This window comes from Microcaecilia unicolor, chromosome 6, assembly GCF_901765095.1.
Source record: "Microcaecilia unicolor chromosome 6, aMicUni1.1, whole genome shotgun sequence".
Taxonomy (NCBI): domain Eukaryota; kingdom Metazoa; phylum Chordata; class Amphibia; order Gymnophiona; family Siphonopidae; genus Microcaecilia; species Microcaecilia unicolor.
The window spans coordinates 320,001,536-320,023,381 of record NC_044036.1 but is presented as its reverse complement, the minus strand read 5'-3'; the positions used below and the strand labels follow the sequence as shown (position 1 = coordinate 320,023,381).

At 47.4% G+C, this 21,846-nt stretch overlaps 1 protein-coding gene across 1 annotated transcript in view; it reads left to right on the top strand.

Annotated features, from left to right (window-relative positions):
- HEATR9 (HEAT repeat containing 9) overlaps positions 1-21,846 on the top strand; it is a 74,419-nt gene that overhangs the window by 13,725 nt on the left and 38,848 nt on the right. The window contains exons 3-7 of the mRNA XM_030206635.1: positions 498-846; positions 8,280-8,338; positions 10,162-10,322; positions 15,920-16,025; positions 17,626-17,685. Coding sequence (XP_030062495.1) covers positions 498-846; positions 8,280-8,338; positions 10,162-10,322; positions 15,920-16,025; positions 17,626-17,685 — 735 coding nt within the window. The remainder of the gene's footprint in view (positions 1-497; positions 847-8,279; positions 8,339-10,161; positions 10,323-15,919; positions 16,026-17,625; positions 17,686-21,846) is intronic.

Genomic DNA, 21,846 nt, shown 5'->3' with positions numbered 1-21,846 from the left:
CTCTTTGTCCTAATCCCTTATTTGTCCTGTTTGTCTGGCCTAATTAGATTGTAAGGTCTGTTGAGCAGGGACTGTCTCTTCATGTCCGGTGTACAGTTTTTTGTACGTCTAGTAGCATGATAGAAATGATAAGTAGTAGTAGTAGCACTGCATCCCACATTAGACTATTTTTGCTGCGTTAAGCATGCATTAGTGCTTAACGCAGCTTAGTAAAAGGACCCCTTAGTTATTAATAGAACATTAAGATATTCTTGTGAACGTATTATTTTTCCTTATGTTTTAAAGTCTGTATAATGAATTGATCCCCTTTCTGTCTAAACTAGAATCTTATTTCACAAGGAAATCTGCAGAAATAGCTCCCCATTTAAAAATTATTCATAGGATAAACTGCAGTACTGCACCCCCACCACTCTCATTACTAACTCTTGAAGACAGGTTAGATTAAAAGCATACCCCAGGAAGCTCATTCGTACACCCTGCATGATCTCTACCTACAGGTGACTGGGAGAATCCATGCAAAGATTCGGACTTTAAGGGGAGAACTGAGCTCTGCCAAGACTGGAAGAAGTGCCCAGAAACTTCAGGAAAGAGTCTTTCAGCTAGAGTGTGAACTTGATCATATCTTGTCCCGTGGCAGAATGTACAAGAGCCCCAGCTCAGAGCCGAGTACAGAGGAGGAGACGGTGAAGGTTGATGGAACCAGTGTGAGGAGTACCACAGCAGAGCGCCTATCCTGGAAGAGTTCAGAAATGACTGCACAGAGTTCAGAAATGACTGCACAGAAAGAGGGAGAAAGAGAAAGCTTTCTGGAGCAATGCCAGGAGATTGGAGCCCACATAGGAAGAGGTAATGTCACCCCTCGTGTTGTCGAACAGTGGTTCTCAAACCTGTCCTGGGGGACTAGCAGCCAGGCAGGTTTTCAGGATATCCCTAATGAATATACATGAGACAGATTGACATGCCTGTCACCTCCATTGTATGCAAATCTCTGTTATGCATATCAGAACATAAGTGTAGCTATACGGGTCAGACCAATGGTCCATCTAGCCCAGCATCCTGTTTCCAACAGTGGCCAATCCAGGTCACAAATACCTGGCAAGATCCCAGAAAAGTTCAAAACATTTTATACTGCTTATCCCAGAAATATTGGATTTTCCGAAGCCGTCCAAACCTTTTTTAAACTCCGCTAAGCTAACCGCCTTTACCACATTCTCTGGCAACGAATTCCAGAGTTTAATTACACGTTGAGTGAAGAAAAATGTTCTCCGATTTGTTTTAAGTACCTGGCAGAATCCCAAATAGTAGCAAGATTCTATGCTACCAGGGCTGTCGAGGGGGGTAGGGGCAAGATTCCCCCCGGCCCAGCCTCCAAGGGGGGCCCGGCGCCGGGATCTCTCTCTCTCTCTTCTGCTTCTGACAGGACTTGGGTGATTGCGTCCTGACAGGAGCAGGAGAAAGAAAATTCTGGCACCAGACCCCCCTTAAAGGCTGGGCAGGAGCAGACACAGGGCTTCGGGGCCTCTGGTTTGGTTGGCAGGGGGTCCCCAGCAGCAGAAGAAGCCTTCCTCCAGCATTGTTCTTCACTCCGCCGCATTGCCTGCCCTGCCCCTGTGGCTGCTTTCCCCTGACGTCGCACATGCTCAATTTCATCAAAACCAAGCATGTGTGATGTGAGGAGAAAAGCAGCCGCAGGGCAGGCAACGCGGCGGAGTGAAGAACAATGCTGGAGGAAGGCTTCTTCTGCTGCTGGGGACCCCCTGCCAACCAAACCAGAGGCCCCGAAGCCCTGTGTCTGAAGGAAGGCTTCTGCTGGCAGGGCTTAGGGACCCCTGCCAGCCAAGGTATGAGGAGTTGCAGTGGGGAGGTGGCAGTGACGATCCTGGGGGAGGTGGCGGTGGCCCTGCCCCAGGCACAACTCAGTCTCTTGGTGGCCCTACATGCTACTAATCCCAGGACATACAATCAGGGGCGTATCTGGACTTCAGCGGTAGGGGGGGCCAGAGCTGAGGTGAGGGGGCACATTTAGCCCCCCCCCCGGCGCCGCCGACCCCCCCCCCGCCGCCATCGCTGACACCCCCGCCATTGCCGCCAGCACCTGCTGCCGCCAGCACCACCCACCTCCAACAAGTTTGACCCCCCTCCGCCCACCCGCCATCCATTGCCGTCTGTACCTTTGCTGGCGGGGGACCCAACCCCCCGCCAGCCAAAGTCTTCTTCCTGCGTTTGGTTTCTTCTGAGTCTGACATCCTGCTGCATGTACAACGTGCAGGACGTCAGACTCACAGAAACAGAACGAAGCCCTGCAGATCGCACGTTGTACGTGCAGCAGGACGTCAGACTCAGAAGAAACCAAACGCAGGAAGAAGACTTCGGCTGGCGGGGGTTGGGGTCCCCCCGCCAGCAAAGGTACAGACGGCGACGGTGGGTTGACGAGGGGGGGGGGGAGTTTGAGAGGGTCGTCGGTAGGGGGGTCCAGGGCCAAATTTACGGGAGCCCAGGCCCCCGTGGCCCCATAGCAGCTACGCCCCTGATACAATGGCCTCCCCATGTCTGTCTCAATAGTAGACTATGGACTTTTCCTCCAGGAACCTGTCCGTACCTTTCTTAAACCCTGATATGCTAACCGCTGTCACCACATCCTCCGGCAACGGGTTTCAGAGCTTTACTATTCTTTAAGTAAAAAAATATTCCCTCCTATTTGTTTTAAAAGTATTTCTATGTAACTTCATTGAGTGTCCCCTAGTCTTTGTACTTTTTGAAAGTGTGAAAAATATTATTAGGAATATCCTGAAAACCTGACTGACTGGACAAGTGAGAGAACTGGTCTAGAGGTTTATTTTCTCAAAGTTTGTGGTGTTCTGTCTTGGGGGTACGAGTGTGAGTCTGACTGAACTCCTTGATAAGATCCTCTTAACTCTGAGTATATGGATGCTAAGAAGCCCATTTTATACCTATGAGCTTCTTGTGTGCTAATTCCATGCTACGTTTTAGTATAAAAGCACCTTAGGGAGGTACATGTGTGTGGCATGATGCTTGTATGCATCTTATGATGGGACTTTGGTTCTGCCCCTAGCTGGCATTACTATACATCAGGAGTGTCCAACCTCGGCCCTCGCTCAGTTGAGTTTTCAGGATTTCCACAGTGAATATGCAAGAGATCTATTTGCATAAAGTGGAGGCAGGGCATGCAAATAGATCTCATTCATATTCATTGGGGAAATCCTGAAAACCCAACTGGGTTGCAGCCCTCAAGGACTGTGGTTGAACACCTCTGCTATACATGTTTGGGACCAGACAAACTCTTCCGCCTTTCTTTTTTCCCTCTTCTGCCCTGGCAATATTCAAAAGCAGTTTCGCAGAGCACTCATAATCAACTTTGGCCATTTTAATTTATTTATTAGGATTTATTTACTGCCTTTTTGAAGGAATTCACGCAAGACGGTGTACAGTAAGAATAGATCATACATGAGCAATAGGCAATTACAGCAGTAAAAATATTCAAAAACAATACAAAGTATGGCATGGTATACTATTTTTATTTGGAAAACAGCCAAAGTTAAGTTTTAAAAAGGGGTGTGATTTGGGGGACAAAGTGAGAGTGATGGGTAAATAGGTATCACTTTAAAATGGATAATATATTAGGGATGGGTAGCCAGAAAATTTTCATCTTGTGTCATTTCTGGAAATGTCGTTTCAGTTGTTTTTGTTTGGCTATTTTTTTTGTCACAGGAGCAAAGTCATATAGGGGGTCCTGTGGAAAAAGGGGGCCTGTACTAGCCTCAGCGCATGCTTTTGACGTTCGCCGTGGCCTCCTTTTACCTCAGCAGTAGAAGGCTGTCTATTTTTTCCCAAAAAGAAATGGCCGTGCGGTAAGTGAACCACTTGCTGTGCGGCCATTTTGGGGGGGAGCACTTACCATTTTGCCCACTGAGGTGGCAGTAAACCGGGCAGTGCCGATTATCACTGGGTAAACGCTGGTGCTACAAAAATAGAAAATATTTTTATAATTCCAGATTGGCAAGCGGCCAGGGCCCCATAGTGTGCACTCTTTCCAAAAGAGTTCAACCTTTCTCCCCGATAGCATGTGCATGTTAATGCTGTTCATGAATGCACAATGGTTTGCACGCTCACCATGGTGCGCTATTGGGAAAAGACATATTCCATGTTGCAAATGGCAACCCATCCCTAAGATGTCCATTTAAAGTTGCATCTGAATTTTCAGTGGTGAGACAACATTTTTCACCACTAAAGATACATACAGTGGGGGAAATAAGTATTTGATCCCTTGCTGATTTTGTAAGTTTGCCCACTGACAAAGACATGAGCAGCCCATAATTGAAGGGTAGGTTATTGGTAACAGTGAGAGATAGCACATCACAAATTAAATCCGGAAAATCACATTGTGGAAAGTATATGAATTTATTTGCATTCTGCAGAGGGAAATAAGTATTTGATCCCCCACCAACCAGTAAGAGATCTGGCCCCTACAGACCAGGTAGATGCTCCAAATCAACTCGTTACCTGCATGACAGACAGCTGTCGGCAATGGTCACCTGTATGAAAGACACCTGTCCACAGACTCAGTGAATCAGTCAGACTCTAACCTCTACAAAATGGCCAAGAGCAAGGAGCTGTCTAAGGATGTCAGGGACAAGATCATACACCTGCACAAGGCTGGAATGGGCTACAAAACCATCAGTAAGACGCTGGGCGAGAAGGAGACAACTGTTGGTGCCATAGTAAGAAAATGGAAGAAGTACAAAATGACTGTCAATCGACAAAGATCTGGGGCTCCACGCAAAATCTCACCTCGTGGGGTATCCTTGATCATGAGGAAGGTTAGAAATCAGCCTACAACTACAAGGGGGGAACTTGTCAATGATCTCAAGGCAGCTGGGACCACTGTCACCACGAAAACCATTGGTAACACATTACGACATAACGGATTGCAATCCTGCAGTGCCCGCAAGGTCCCCCTGCTCCGGAAGGCACATGTGACGGCCCGTCTGAAGTTTGCCAGTGAACACCTGGATGATGCCGAGAGTGATTGGGAGAAGGTGCTGTGGTCAGATGAGACAAAAATTGAGCTCTTTGGCTTGAACTCAACTCACCGTGTTTGGAGGAAGAGAAATGCTGCCTATGACCCAAAGAACACCGTCCCCACTGTCAAGCATGGAGGTGGAAATGTTATGTTTTGGGGGTGTTTCTCTGCTAAGGGCACAGGACTACTTCACCGCATCAATGGGAGAATGGATGGGGCCATGTATCGTACAATTCTGAGTGACAACCTCCTTCCCTCCGCCAGGGCCTTAAAAATGGGTCGTGGCTGGGTCTTCCAGCACGACAATGACCCAAAACATACAGCCAAGGCAACAAAGGAGTGGCTCAGGAAGAAGCACATTAGGGTCATGGAGTGGCCTAGCCAGTCACCAGACCTTAATCCCATTGAAAACTTATGGAGGGAGCTGAAGATGCGAGTTGCCAAGCGACAGCCCAGAACTCTTAATGATTTAGAGATGATCTGCAAAGAGGAGTGGACCAAAATTCCTCCTGACATGTGTGCAAACCTCATCATCAACTACAGAAGACGTCTGACCGCTGTGCTTGCCAACAAGGGTTTTGCCACCAAGTATTAGGTCTTGTTTGCCAGAGGGATTAAATACTTATTTCCCTCTGCAGAATGCAAATAAATTCATATACTTTCCACAATGTGATTTTCCGGATTTAATTTGTGATGTGCTATCTCTCACTGTTACCAATAACCTACCCTTCAATTATGGGCTGCTCATGTCTTTGTCAGTGGGCAAACTTACAAAATCAGCAAGGGATCAAATACTTATTTCCCCCACTGTATATGGCAGCCCTGCCATTGTGAATATTGACCTCTGGGTTTGCCATCAATTATCAGTGATACACAGTGAAGTGGTTGCACTTTCTTTTTTTTTTTTTTAATTAATTTTCAGAATCAATTTCACAAGCGATACACTTGAAATAGTAACACAGATGTACAAAAGAAAATACTAATTCAGAAACAGTTTTATAAGAAATATATGAGCATCTGTCTTTCTTCTATGTTTGTGCAGCGCTGCGTACGCCTTGTAGCGCTATAGAAATGCTAAATAGTAGTAGTAGTAGTAGTATCTTCCTTAGACTACAAACTCAAGGGGGTAGTGGAGAAACTAAGGAGATGCAATAGAGAAAAAAGAAAGAAAGAAAGAAAGTAGCATAGCATAACGTGAAACAACCCCCCATTTCTTCAAAAATCTCAGTTCTTAGAACGTCTCACAATCTTTTTCATGTCTATGAAGGAACGCAGCTGCTCCGAATCAAAGTAAACGTACTTGACACCCAAATATTTAATAATACATTTACACGAGTAAACCAGAAGAAATGAGGTGTCTAGTAACAATGCCTCTTTTCTTAAAGCCAAGAAGGCTTTTCTTCTATCTTGAGTCTGTCTCGTCACATCCTTCTGAGAATTTTGAAAGTAAAGTTTCAGCACAGAGTTTAAATCTTGTTCTGAAACAAATGATACAAAAAGAGTATGTCTCTCCGAGACCTCTGACAAAGAAGCTTCCAAAACTGCCGAAACATCTGAAGACCCAGATTCTATTCCAGCGGGTGTTTTTTTGGAACAGATATAATACACCTTGTTTAAAGGAGGAAAAGTGAAGTGTTTTTCTCTTTCTAAAGGCATTTTGATAACGGGGCACCCACATCAGTGTGGCATTTGGGCAGGTAAATGTACAGAATATCAACACTTTTGCGGGTAAGTGCACACTTTTCCATGTAAATGGCATAGTGTGGAAATGCAAAGGGGGCGTTCACATGGGCAGGGCTGCGCACCTCACAGAATACTGTAAAGCAGTGTTTCCCAAGTTGATCCTGGAGTACCCCTTTGCCAGTTAGGTTTTTAGGATATCCACAATGAATACAAATGAAATTGATTTGCATACAGTCTTCATTATTTGCACATCTCTTTCATGCATATTGTGTATTTCCGTCCCTTAGCCCCCCAGGGAGGGAAAACACAGATAAGAAAGAGAACTTAGACTCCGTTAGGTGCAGCCAGTAAATTACCTTTATTAGCATCTCACAGAGCCAAAAAATATTACATATATACTGTTACAAGTTCTGCTTTCCCAGAAATTATGTGACGTCCCAAACTAGAATCAGAAAGTAGCCTCTTCCATATATGGGTATATCAGTCTCTCCTGACATTGTGGGCACATGCACTCTTAGTGGCCATTGGCTAATCGGTTATCTGTTCTTCGTGCACAGCCAGAACAATACCCTTGTGTTCTCTCTTTGTCTATCTCCCCAAATGAAACATTCTGGACATGTTAGGCTCACACTGTGTCCTCAGCCTGTCTCCTAGCAACTTACAAAGTTACATCCAGGCTCCTAGCAACTTACAAAGTTACATCCACCCTATATGAAAAACATACTCAGCTGCAAACAAATGTTATGAAGTGTCAGTTCTCAGCTCCTGAGAAAGCAATGATTGTTACACAAGATGCTGAGTTAGTAGGCTAACATGTGAGAACCAAACTGACAGTACAGGCCTTAGGCCTAGCCCTTAGTAACAGGCCAAGCATAGGAAGGCATGTACAATATTCATTGTGGATCTCCTGAAACACTGACTGGCAAGAGGGTAATCCAGGATCGATTTGGGAAACTATGCGTAAACTATGCTGTAAACTATGCGTGGCCTTCCCACGTTTAGGTAACTGCAGTTACGCCAGGTCTATTACACCAGTCATGCGGGTATGTAAATGTAAGACATGAGCTACTACTGAAAACGGTGTGAGTAAAATCTAAATAAATAAATAAATGTCAATGCCAGTTTACGTTAGAATTCTATAATGGAATCTGGGTGCCAAGATGTTGTAATTGAATAGGTCAGCGGCCCTCAAATCCAGTCCTCAAGGTCCACAACCCAGCCTGGTATTCGTGATTTCCACAATGAATATGCAGTGAATGCAAATAGATCTCATACATATTCATTGTGGAATTCCTGAAAACCAGACTGGGTTGTGGACCTCAAGGACTGGATTTCAGAACCCCTGGCATAGGCTCTCACTGTGTGGCATTGGATTGGGTAATAGAAGGTGCCCGCTTGTGGAATTGCCTCTCTCTGTGTCCTCGAGGTGACCTAACGTCCCTTTTTCTTTTCTTTAGGTAACTACTTCATCCACAGTGGAGAGTGTGGGGTGAGCAGAATGCCAGTGAAAGAGAAGAGTCCTTCTGATACCGATTTCTTTGTTTTCACCTTTCAGTGGCAGAGCAGAGAATATCTGAATGTGCATTGCAAGAGCACAGACTTTCCTCCCACCAGGTAACCCCTCATGCCCAGTGTGTGCCCTCACTGCACCATTCTGAGTAACTGTAACATGAGTGAGAGAACATGCTCACCTTATTATCACTGTGTAGCACCTGAAGAGGGGACCTCTGTGGCCTGGGCAGCTCAGGTGTAGCTAATTCTTCTACTGACCCAATAAAAGGGCAAAGATTCCTGCTCTGTCATTATAAAATATGGTGGTGGGCATCAGACCCTCACCCCATGTGCCTTGTCAGACTGTAAGGCGCAGCATATGGGAAAACAGGGCAAGTCAACCTGGGAACTTTGGAGAATCATGCAGTTTTCTTGTGGTGTGTTTGTGTGTTTGTGGGGTGGGGGGACTGGAATTCTGGGCAATGCTAATGCAAAGGTATTAGGAACCCTTGACAAACCTTCAGCCCCTGAACCTCTTCCTTCCCCCCAGTTTAAATGCAGCAATCTTATCATCCCAACATCATCATCCATTCCAGAATGGTAATATAAATATATATAATCTCAGGGGTCCTCAGCCTGGTCCTGGAACACACCCAGCCAGAGTTTGGTTTTCAAGACAGTCACAACAATGAATGTATCATGACATAAATTTGCACGCCCTGCCTCCTTCCTTGTATGTAAATCGATCTTATGAATATTCATTGTGTGTGTCTTGACACAAGTGATTAAACTGGCCAGGAGTCTCTCCTACCCCATTAAAACACAGCGAAGCTGCTATGTGAGGTCCCGGCAACCATTTTGAGATTGGAACCAGCACGGGCAGAAGCGAGTCTCCTTCCCATGCTGGTTCCAGTATCAAAATGGCTCCCAGGCAGGAATGAATGGGGTCCTTTCTAACCCCAAGGAGGCCAGTAGACCATCAAGGTTTCTTAAGGTAGGCCAGGAGAGGGCCTACAGGTGGTCAGGTGGGATGGGTGGGGGGTGGAGAGTTTCGGCCTAAAAAGCGAAAACTGAGCCTGGATTTCAGGCCAGTTACGGTGTTGAAACCGAAATTCAGTTGGCCGCTAAACTCCCTTTATTCAGCGATTTAGTGCAGCTTCACATTTTGTCCACAGAGTGGCAGCTTGCAAATCTTTCATACCAGTAATGAAAAAAGCTGAGCTTGTAGTTGTCACTGGTTCATGTGTTGTGAGGTAAAAGGTGTGTGCAGTGGCGTAGCAGGGGGGGCTGCCACCCGGGGCGGGGCGGTTTGCCGTTGCACCCCCCCCCCCGGGTGCAGCACGATGACATCCCCCCCTCGGCGCATCGACACCCCCCTCCCCCCGACCAGCTCCCGCACCCTACCTTTAAAAAGAATGTCGGAATCCGAGGCGAGGCGCAGCGCCTCGCGCCTGCCCTGCACGTAAAAGAAATGTGGACCGTCGGGCCTTCTCTCACTCTGTCTGTCCCGCCCTTGCGGAAATAGGAAGTTGTGTCAGCGGAGGGCAGGACAGAGCGAGGGAAGGCCCGACGGTCCACATTTCTTTATGTGCAGGGCAGGCACGAGGCGCTGCGCCTCGCCTCGGATTCCGATATTCTTTTTAAAGGTAGGGTGCGGGAGCTGGTCGGGGGGTGTCAATGCACCGAGGGGGGGGGGGAGCTGGCAGGGAGCACCCCCCCCTGAGCTGACACCCGGGGCGGACCACCCCTCCTGCCCCCCCCTTGCTACGCCACTGGGTGTGTGTAATGTGGGTGTGGAGTGAGAGAGAGAGAGAGAGGAGAGAAGAACCTGCAACAAAAGCGTATGTTTGTTTTTCTCATGTGTTCCCCTATTGCCCTGCACAGTCCGTTGCCGTCCACATTCTCTACAGCTTTACCCTTCTGTGCTCTTGACGTTTCTCACTCAGAATCCACGGCAGGTTTTCCCAGCAGATCCATCTGTGTGGCGGCGAACCACTGTAGAATTCACTCAGCCCAGGATCGTTGTTCAGCCGACTCTGCTCAACCAGAACCCTGGCACCTTTCGCAGACTGAAGCAGACAAAGGAGATCGAGCAGCAGAAGCTCAGGTTGGCAGATCCTCGCCACAGTCTGTTATAAAAGCACTTCTTCCTTTCATACAAATGCAGAATGGGTTTTAAAAAGACTCCAAAACACAGATGCTTGATTTATTTTTAAAGTTCCCCGTTTTGAGTGAGCCACTGCTTTTATTAATTAGATTACATTAATTGGCTCCCCATTAAAGCCAGGATCTTGTTCAAGCTATGTACCTTTATATTCCAGATATTACATGGACTGGCTCCAGATTATATGAACCATTTAATAGAAATATCTTCACATAGAGGGGCATAATCAAATGTCGCCGGCGATCTATTTTGGCGGCGGCGCAACAGCTGGCCGGAACCGTATTATCGAAAAAGATGGACGGCCATCTTTTTTTTCGATAATACGGTTTAGCCCGGCCAAATGCCAGAGTTCGCTGGGTCTGAGATGGCCGGTTTTGTTTTTTCAGCGATAATGGAAAAAAATGCCGGCCATCTCAAACCCGGCGAAATCCAAGGCATTTGGTCGTGGGAGGAGCCAGCATTTCTAATGCACTGGTCCCCCTCACATGCCAGGGCACCCTAGGGGGCACTTCCAAAAATGTTTAAAAAATACAAAAAAAGCTCCCAGGTGCATAGCTCCCTTACCTTGTGTGCTGAGCCCCCAAATCCCCCCCCCCTCCCAAACCCACTCCCCACACCTCTACTCCATTACCATAGCCCTTATGGGTGAAGGGGGGCACTTACATGTGGGTACAGTGGGTGTTGGGGGGTTTGGAGGGCTCAACACTTAGCACCACAAGTGTAACAGGTAGAGGGGGGATGGGCCTGGGTCTGCCTGCCTGAAGTGCACTGCACCCATTAAAAACTGCTCTAGGGACTTGCATACTGCTGTCAGGGACCTGGGTATGACATTTGAGGCTGGCATTCAGGCTGGCAAAAAAGTGCTTTATTTTTATTTTTTTTCATGTGGGAGGGGGTTGGTGACCACTGGGGGACTACGGGGAGGTCATCCCCCATTCCCTCCAGTGGTCATCTGGTCAGTTGGGCCACCTTTTTGAGGCTTGGTCGAGAAAATAAAAGGACCAAGTAAAGCTGGCGAAATGCTGCTTAACGCCGTTTTTTTTTCTATTATCCGCGAAAGCCGGCCATCTGGTAGCCACGCCCATGCCCGCCCATCTCCCGCCTTCACTTCGCCAGCGACACGCCCCTTTGAACTTTCACCAGCGAGGCAACGGGAAAGCGGCGATGCTGTCAAAAAAGCAGCTTTCGATTATACCGATTTCGTCGCTTTTCCGAGATCGCCGGCCATCTCCCGATTTATGTCGGAAGATGGCCGGTGATCACTTTTGAAAATGAGCAGGATAGTCTTCCTTGGAGCCAGGGACACATTCATACTTTGTCCACCAAATTTTAAAAACATGGTATATAAATTGGTACGTTCTGCTGATTTCACCAATATTGGAACTCTCTCCCAAAATTTGTTAAATTTCATCCTAACTACTTACAATTCCGACAATTGCTAAAAACTAATTTCTTCACCAATTCATTCCAGAATTCATTTACGTTAGTTAATATAACAATCACAAGTTGATAATCTTGTCTCTTTTCTGTATTGTCAATCTATCAATATATACGCTATTTGTTTATTTTATTTTATTGCACTTGTATCCCACATTTTCCCACCTATTTGCGGGCTCAGTGTGGCTTACAATACACTAGCCGTTGAGCCCGTAAAAACGGGCTAGTAAAGGAAGGGGGGGTTTGAAAGGCCCCCCCCGGATAGGCCGCTGCCGCCCCTCTTCCCCCCCCCCCCCGGGGTCGGCGCCGCCGCCCCCCCAGAGTCCCCTCCGCCACCCCTCCACCCAGACCGGGTATCTGGCTTCACTATTCAAACCGCCGGAACGCAGCACACAGCTCATCTGAGCTGCCGTTGGCCTTCCTTCTTCTCTGCGTGTGTTCCGCCCTCATGTGATGTAACGTCGGCGAGGGCGGGACACAGGCAGGTAAGGAAGGCCAACAGCAGCTCAGATGAGCTGTGTGCTGCGTTCCGGCGGTTTGAATAGTGAAGCCAGGAACCCGGGCAGGGTGGAGGGTGGGTGGCGGCAGCGGCGACTCCAGGTGGGTGGGGGGAGCGGTAGCGGCAACCCTTGGGGGGGGAGCGGTGGCGACGGTGGTTCCCTCACTCGCAGGTGCGCAGGTTCCCTCTCTGTCACGCCCCTGTCATCACGTATTGACGCGGGGGCAGGACAGAGAGGGTCTCTACTGCGCATTTGCGAGTGAGTACGCCTCTTGCCATTTATATGTTTGATTGTATTAATGGAAGTACAATTTGTTACAGCTCGATTGTGGTTACATTGTTATGCATTGAGTTTAAGACAGAGTCTACGTATCGTTAAGAGAATAGTACAATGGAACAAAACAGTGGAACAAAGGAAGAACAACGGATACTGATAGGACTATAGAACAATAGCGCGAAAAACTTTCGGGTATAGCATTTTACCTGTAGATTAAGGTTTAAGTATGTTAAAATGAGAGTACAGATGAGAATGTGTTGATGTATTACTAACAGTGTGCGTAGATTTCATGTGTTTTGATCTTTTCGATAGATATTTTCGAAGAGATGAGTCTTCAATAGTTTGCGGAAGTCGGTCAGCTCGTTGGTCGTCTTCAGGTTACGTGGAAGATTATTCCAAAATTGCGTGCTCATATAAGAAAAGGTTGATGCGTGCATCACTTTGTATTTTATGCCTTTGCAATTTGGGAAGTGGAGGTTCAGGAAAGTTCGGGATGATCTTTTAGCGTTTCTAGGTGGTAGGTCTATTAAGTCAGACATGTAGGCTGGGGCTTCACCATGAATAATTTTATGGACTAGTGTGTAAGTGACAGCAAAGTGATTAAGCACTATTCTGTTTGGACACGCGTAAGTGGCATATGGCCAGATTCTATATAAGGCACCTATAAAATCCGCACAGTAAACATTGCCACCTAAGTGTATTCTATAAGCAGCGCCTAGATTTAGGCACGGTACAAAGAATATACTTAGTTATATCTCAGTGCCTAAAACTACGCGCCTCCATTTACACCAAAGAAAATAAGGCGTAAATCCCTGCATGTAGATTTACGTACACTGGGCCGTATTCTATAACTACGGGTGTAAATTTAGGAACGCCCACAAAACTCCCGTTTCCCCACCCGTGACCACGCCCCTTTTGAACTGTGCACATTAGAATTTAGGCACAGTTCACTGCAGAATATGCTTAGTGAGTTGTGCGCGTAAATTCTAATTATTGCCAATTAGTGCATGTTATTGCTTGTTAGGTGCCATTATTAACGCTGCTTAGCTTATTAAGCCAATTAAGTTACGCTGCTATGGAATACACTTAGACTTCAGTGCGGAACGCTAGGCACGCTATATAGAATCTGGCGGATAGCGTGTAAATGGAAGGGGATGTTCACGTGGGCGGAGCCTGAGAGGTGTAACTTTGGTATTGATCTGGAGGCTTAGGGATGTTTCCTATCTGTGATTTCTGTTTGTTTTGCTGGAAGAGCAAGTACTGTTACTGTTCTGTTTTTATTCTGTATGTAGAAATTGTAAACTGCCTATGTTTGACTTGTTTTTGCTATGCACTGCTTTGGGTGAATTTCTTTTTTAAAAAAAAGACAGTAAATAAATTTAAATAAATAAATAAACCAACAAACAAACTCACCTGGCCTGACACCACACTAGAGAGTTGCATGGGGACAGAAATCTTACCCATCCCCGCCCGTCCCTGCTAGAATCTCAGCCATCCCCGCCCATCCCCGCAAAAATTTAATGGCACATAAAAGAAAATTCTGGTCAGCTCCCTCAGTCTCTCTCTGGATTTGAGCCACATCACTGTAGGCAAGGAAGGAATGGAAGCTGAAACTTAGAACACTCTGGTGTGCACATGTAAGATTTGTCTCTGATTTCTGGCACTGTGTGCTGAGAGGTCACCACATGCACGCGCCAGTAGGTCAGGTGACATCCGATGCTCTTGCCTGTGTCAGAGCTGAGGTCTGCGCATCAGCCCGGGAGCAAAGAGGATTAATTGTAACATAGTAAGTGACAGCATATAAAGACCTGAACGGTCCATCCAGTCTGCCCAATAGTCACACTCATTATCAATTCATGATTAAATCAACGAGTGTGATATTATATACTTTCTTTCATGTTTCTGGAACATAGACCACAGAAGTCTATCTGGCCCTATACTTACGTTCCAACTGCTGGAGTTGTCGTTGAAGCGCACTCCAGTCTATTTGTCTTCTCATTTGTGGGATACAGACCGCAAAAATCTGTCCAGCACTGTCCTTATGTTCCAGCTACTGAAGTTGCTGTCTAAGCCCTTTCTAGCCCATCCTAAACCAGACTGCCATATATTAGACACAGACCATACAAGTCTGCCCGGTATCGGCCCTAGTTAATCACAGCCAGAGTCGCCATCTAAGCGTCACTTGACACATCCACACACATACAGCCATTTAAGGTTAGGATTTTTATAACTTCCATTTTCTAATTAGAGATCCTCTGTGTTCATCCCAAGTCTTTTTGAATTCCATCATCATTTGTGTCTCTACCACCTCCTTAACGGAAGACTTTCCACATTTGTGCTGTTAAAAGCAAGGAGGAAGAGGAGGAGGAGGAGACAGCACTCAAGGTACTCGGTAGATGAGACGCTGATGCAGTGCAGCTTACACTTCCACAGGAACCCCGCAGAACTGCTTCCATCCCCGCGGGAACCCTGCAGGACCTGCTTCCGTCCCTGCGGGCACCCTGCAGAACTGCTTCCGTCCCCACGGGAACCCCGCAGAACTGCTTCCGTCCCTGCGGGAATCTCGCGGGTTCCGCGGGATTCCCGCAAACCCCGTTCCCGTACAGCTCTCTACACCACACCTTGCTAAGGGAAGCAAAGCAAATACGTATGGCCAGTGGCAATTTTCTGCCAGATTTCACCTGATCACCAACCCGAAAACATTTTGATTTTTGGTTTCCCAATTCTAAGGACATAAGAATTGCCATACTGGGTCAGACCAAAGGTCCATCTAGCCCAGCAGTGGCCAATCCAGGACATAAAGTGGCAAGTTTCAAGTTGCTGCTGTTACTTTTTGTTGGGGGGGGGGGTTAGGGAGGGGGGGGTGTTTCTTTTTTAAGAACATTACCACTGCATGTGGCCAAGGAGACTGTCTCCTCAACCCAGGTCAACTGAACAGGTTGATCCAGTCCTGGGTTTGCCCCACTGCAGGTAGGAAGTTGTATTTCCAATTTCCCCATTCAGGAACTTGAATTGCACTCATTTGGAATTACACTTAAAACTGCACTTAGTGGGTATTCCATAACTTCAGTGCATAATTTTTTTTTTAGTGCAGAACTGCTAGGGAGGTGTGAACATGGAAGGGGCAACGGTGGGTCAGGGCTGGGCCCAGCATTTACATGCTAAGGTTATAAAATACTGGTCAGTCACGCTCCTGACAGCAGTGAGGTGCCCGTTTCCTTTAAGGGCCTTGAAGATCAGGCCTAGAGTTTTCAATCTAGCCCTAAGTTGTGTTTACTGAAAAGAGGCGGTGGATATTTTACAGTCTTCCTTTTATTCCTTGTCTAGGTTGGTTCAGTATTCCCCACTGCTCCACCGGTACTTGTTTGCTTGCGATCAGCAAAACAAAATCATAGACCGTGAGAAAGACCCACCGAAGTGGCAAAGGTTAAAGGTGAGTGGTGTAGAAATAAACACGGTCAGATGAAAAATGCCATTTGTCAAATTTTCTTGACATAAGAGGTGTCTTAAATATGTTGAGATTTATTCAACAGCTGTAAGTTAAAGCCTACTGAAGACTGCAATTTACTGTAAGCTCACCAGATGGCACTGTTCTAGGGGTTGTCATACAGTATTGTATGGTAGTTGCTTTTTGTTTAATTGTTTTCATTGATCTTTCTGAGTGGCAAGGTTGCCAGGTGGACGGTTTTCCCGCCCAATTGGGCGGCTTTCCGCGACTGGCTGTGGGAAAATTTTGATGGCTGCGGGCTGCGGGAAATTGGGCGGCTTTTTCGCAGCCATGGTGTGGCTTTGGGCGCTTTTCCGGGGCTTCTATTGGTCCAATTTGAAGTCCCGCGGAGGCGGGGTTAATGACATTGGGGGCAGGGTTAATGACATCAGAGGTGACGTCGGGGCGGGGTTAATGACGTAGGAGCCAATGTCGGAGGCGGGGTTGATGATGTCGGAGGTAGGGGTTTGACTTTGGGTGGGTTTGGGGCTGGTTTTGGGCGGGGAAACTTTTTTCAATCTGGCAACCTTGCTGAGTGGGCTCAGTTAACTTGGGTGGGCCCTTCCAACCTGCCCCCCTTTCACTCAGCCTTTCCTCTGCCCTTCCTAACCTCCTCATCCCCAAAGACTGGCATCTGCAGACCTGCCAAGTGCGGGTCATCTCCTGGTGAGCAGCTTTTCCATTCCAGTAGCAGCAGCAGATGCCTTAATAAAATGTCATCTATTGCTGCTGTGGGACCACTCCCATGGCAGCAGGCAGTGATGTTTTATTAAGGCGTCTCCTGCTGGTGCTGCGGGCTGCATCAGGAAGGTGTTTCAGGGGTGGAGCTGTGGTCAGACTGGGGGGCGTGCTGTAAATCTCCCACTGAAAAACTGGCCCCATTGGCAGCTGTACATTTGCACCCTCTCTGAATCCCCCCATTCCTCCCCAGTGTACCTCAGAGGCATCTTGGTGCCACAGCCATTCATTTTTGCTGCTTGCGTCGGCCTTCTCTCTGCCATGTCCTGCTCTCGCTAATGTTACTTCCTGTTTCCTCACTGGTGGGACGCTGCAAAGGAAGTCTGCAGAGGCCGGCACGGGTAGCAAAGGTGAATGGCTGCGGCAGCTGGGACGCCTCTGAGGTACACTGTGGCGGAACAGGGATTCAGAGAGGGGGCAGGTGCCGGGCCACTGGAGGAGAGGAAGAGAGGGGGAGTCAGGCACCACCGCTCAGTGGGCCTGATCCAAGAATAGGTGGGTCTTTGCCCACCCTGGCCAACTTGTAGCTACACCACTGCTGAAGAGATGCTTCTCACTTCCTATCTCAAGTAGTGATATGAAAAGCACTGAATACTAAAATAAAATCCTGTTCCAGACTCCTGCTCTGTTTTATGTTCTTGAATACCTTGGACCAAGTTTACTTACTACTGGAGAGCTCTCAAAGCAGAGATGATACTGAGGTGTATGAGTTACCAGTTGTAGATGGAGGCTCTCGGTGTGATTAAAGGTCTGACACTCTCCCTTTTCTCTCCCATTGTAAGGAATGAATTTTCTTGTGTGATTGCAGGAACTCTCACGACTTTTAACAATGGCCCCAAGGGAGCAGGACCAGGCAGATGCTGCTAAGGTAAAGCTCAGGGTTCCAGTATCTTTGATCCTTCAGCTGGGAAAGCAGGTGTGGTGATAGGCGGGTAGCAGCAGGTAAATCTGAAGGCAGAAATTGTGCGAGGGCTGGAGACTGGGAGAGACGCCTTTGGCAGGAACACGGAAGACTGGCAATACTGCTGGAAAATGGGTGGGATCTAATGTGGTCTGTGAAAAGAGGAGAGATGGGATTGGCTGAAAGATGGATACGGATTCTGGGGAAGGGTACAGCAGGGGCTGGGGGTGGAAGGACCATCAGGAGGGGTGGGACTGAGATCAGGGACATAGCCAGACAGCAGATTTTGGGTGGGCCTAGTCAAGAAGTGGGTGGGCACCAAGTGTTCTCCTCCCCCCCCCCCCCCCCCAAATGCGATGAGGCCAGTATCAGCAGCTTAGGAAGCTTAGACTGCTGAAGTGGAAAGCAGTGTTTTCAGCACCATCAGGGGGAGGTCTTCAGCTGGCGGAGCTTGGGATCCCCACTAGCTAGCACTAAATATGTGCTGCTGTTGGGTGGGCCTGAGCCCTAAGTGGATGGGCCCCGGCCCACCTGTGGCTACGCCACTGACTGAGATAAAGAAGGCTGGGCAGAACAGGGATGGGGAGATATTGTAGATACCGCTCAGCTGACTGAGCAAAGGTGACACCTACATCAGAAGCTATTATTCTCATCCCCAAATGTATTTACTTCCAAACCCTTTAGTAACCATTATGATTATTGAAATTTGAATTCATTGCTAATTCAGCACATCAGTATGAGAGTGTAACAGGAATGGGGATGGGATGACAGGATTGGGGAGAGAGTGAGTGTGAAGACGGTAATGGAAGAAGGTGGAAAACTGAAAAATGACCGTGCACATGATCTATGCCTCTTACTGGGGATTCCTGAGTCTGACCCTAGGGAGCAGTGGCGTAGCCAAGGGTGGGCTCGGGTGGGCTCAGGCCCACCCAATAGCAGTACACCTATGATGTGGCTGGCAGGGATCCCCAAGCCCCACCAGCCGAAAACTCCCAACAACTGTCCCTCCTGCATACAGTAAATAGCAGATCTTCGCCTGCAGCGAGCAGCAACTGATACATACTGCTCGCACTGGTGCTACAGCCTACCCTCTGATGTATTCCTGCTTATGAGGAAACAGGAAGTTGCATCAGAGGGAAGGCTGTGGGGCCAACATGAGCAGTGTGTAATAGTTACTACTCGCTGCCAGTGAAAATCTGCTATTTAAAAGTTATGCAGGGGAGGAGGGGGGGGGGGGGGGGAATGTTTGAAAGACCATATGGCATGCAGGTGAGAGAGAGAGAGAGAGAGAGACCAAATCACTTGTGGGACAAGGCAGAGTTCTTCTGCCCACCCATCTTGGGCTCAGGCCCACTCAAATTGGGTGTCTGGCTACGCCCCTGCTAGGGAGGCCAACAGTAGACTGTGACAAGGCTCCTGCCTAGTGACACAGAGTTGGGATATTAATGGAACAATCTCAGAGCAGAGCACGGGGGGGGGGGGGGGGGGGGGATTTAGTGCCAGTTCTGAAAGTGAAAGTGCAAGCATGCTTTTCTTTTTGAAAAATGCCTAAGGATGAAGTTCCTGCAGGGATTTGCACCTGCTTTTTCTGCAGGTTTTTTTTTAGCCCCAGAACATGGTCCCTGAAAACGTGGGTAAAGGTGTGTGGGTTGTGGATCACACTGTAAACTTCTACCCGCTATGTGATTGGCAGTTTTCATAAAGCCCTTTTCCCTGGATAAAAAGCCATTTACTTGAGTAAATGGCTCTTGATAATTGCCCCCTAAAGTTGGGGGTGGGTGGGGAGAAGAATTTCATAAAAGGTCACCTAAAGACCTTCAAAAGAGTGTCTGTTTTATAAATGCTTTCAAAAATAGTATTTATTTTTATTATTAGTGACCATCATTCATAAAATTTGTTGGCGATTCGACTACTTGGTCCTCCACCTTTAGAATACATTGTAATCATCGGTCCATCTTGAAATTTTAACCCTTATCTTATTTTCCATTCAGAATTATGTTCTCAGATGGCCATTGTTTTGAGCTATATAATTTCAAAAATACGTTTTAAAAGAAGCAGTACTTAGCTTCCGAATGAAGTAATTCCCTTAAATCATAACACTAACACGATCGCATTTCAAGCTGGGTTCAGCAGTAGGGCAGGACACTTCTGTCCGTTAATATAATTTTTCTGCCCGTGACTGCTTGGCTTACTTCATTTAGAAGCTAAGTGCTGCTTTCTTTTAAAATTTATTTTTGGATTTATGTAGTTTGAAACACTGGCTGTCTGAACACACAATTTTGAATGAAATGTAAGATTTCAAGATGGACCAATGATTACAATTTACTCTACCTGGACCAAGTAGTCAAACCTCCAACAGATTTTTTTGTATGATGGCCCACTAATAATAATAAAAAAAAATTGAAAACCTTAGTGTGATTTAAATTTTGAATTCAAGATATAGTGGAATTAGAAAAGGTGCAGAGAAGGGCGACGAAAATGATAAAGGGGATGGGACGACTTCCCTATGAGGAAAGACTAAAGCGGCTAGGGCTCTTCAGCTTGGAGAAAAGGCGGCTGAGGGGAGATATGATAGAGGTCTATAAAATAATGAGTGGAGTTGAACGAGTAGATGTGAAGTGTCTGTTTACGCTTTACAAAAATACTAGGACTAGGGGGCATGCGATGAAGCTACAATGTAGTAAATTTAAAACGAATCGGAGAAAATTTTTCTTCACTCAGCATGTAATTAAACGCTACCGCAGGGTCCTTTTTCCTACAGCTTGGTAAAAAAGACCCCTATTTGCCTCTACAAAGTAGATTCCCACAACTAATACTCTTGCACCTGTTCCAGCAAGTGCGTGTGCGTGCACCCTTTGCATATATTATGAAACACATAGAGGGGCATAATCGAATGGGGCGTCCAAGTTTTCATGTGGGCGTCCTCGCAGGACAGCCCCGCAAAGGGACGGGGAAACCTGTATTATCGAAACAAGATGGGCGTCCATCTTTCGCTTCCATAATACGGTCAGGGATGCCCAAATTTCAACATTTAGGTCGACCTTAGAGATGGTCGTCCCCGGTTTTGAGCGATAATGGAAACCGAGGACATCCATCTCAGAAATAACCAAATCCAAACCATTTGGTCGTGGGAGGAGCCAGCATTCGTAGTGCATTGGTCCCCCTCAAATGCCAGGACACCAACCAGGCACCCTAGGGGGCACTGCAGTGGACTTCACAAATTGCTCCCAGGTGCATAGCTCCCTTACCTTCAGTGCTGAGCCCCCAACCCCCCCCCAAAACCCACTCCCCACAACTGTACACCACTACTATAGCCCTGAGGAGTGAAGGGGGGCACCTACATGTGGGTACAGTGGATTTTGGGTGGGCTCACATTTACCACCACAAGTGTAACAGGTAGGGGGGATGGGCCTGGGTCCGCCTGCCTGAAGTGCACTGCAGTACCCATTAAAACTGCTCCAGGGACCTACATACTGCTGTCATGGAGCTGGGTATGACATTTGAGGCTGGCAAAAAATTAAAAAAAATTTTTTTTTTAGGGTGGGAGGGGGTTGGTGACCACTGGGGGGAGTCATCCCTGATTTCCTCCGGTGGTCATCTGGTCAGTTTGGGCTCCTTTTTGAAGCTTGGTCATGAAAAAAAATGGACCAAGTAAAGTTGACCAAATGCTCATCAGGGACGCCCTTCTTTTTTTCCATTATCGGCCGAGGACGCCCATCTCTTAATCACGCCCCAGTCCCGCCTTCGCTATGCCTCCGACACGCCTTCGTGAACTTTGGTCGTCCCCGCGATGGAAAGCAGACGAGGACACCCAAAATCGGCTTTCGATTATGCCGATTTGGGCGACCCTGGGAGAAGGATGCCCATCTCTCGATTTGTGTCGGAAGATGGGCACCCTTTTCTTTCGAAAATGCCCCTGACAATGTGCATCACAACTCAGCCCAAATTATACCCCCCTTACAGGCTAATCACATAGAGGGGTATTCAGTAAATGGCACCCAAAGTTAGGTTCCGGGAAGATCCACGCTTTCTGGAAAAGGCATTTTGCGCAGTGCACCCTTTGCAGAATACTAGCTTGGCGCGGATTTCGTGCCTAACTTTGGGTGTGAGCACTTACGCCTGCTGAAA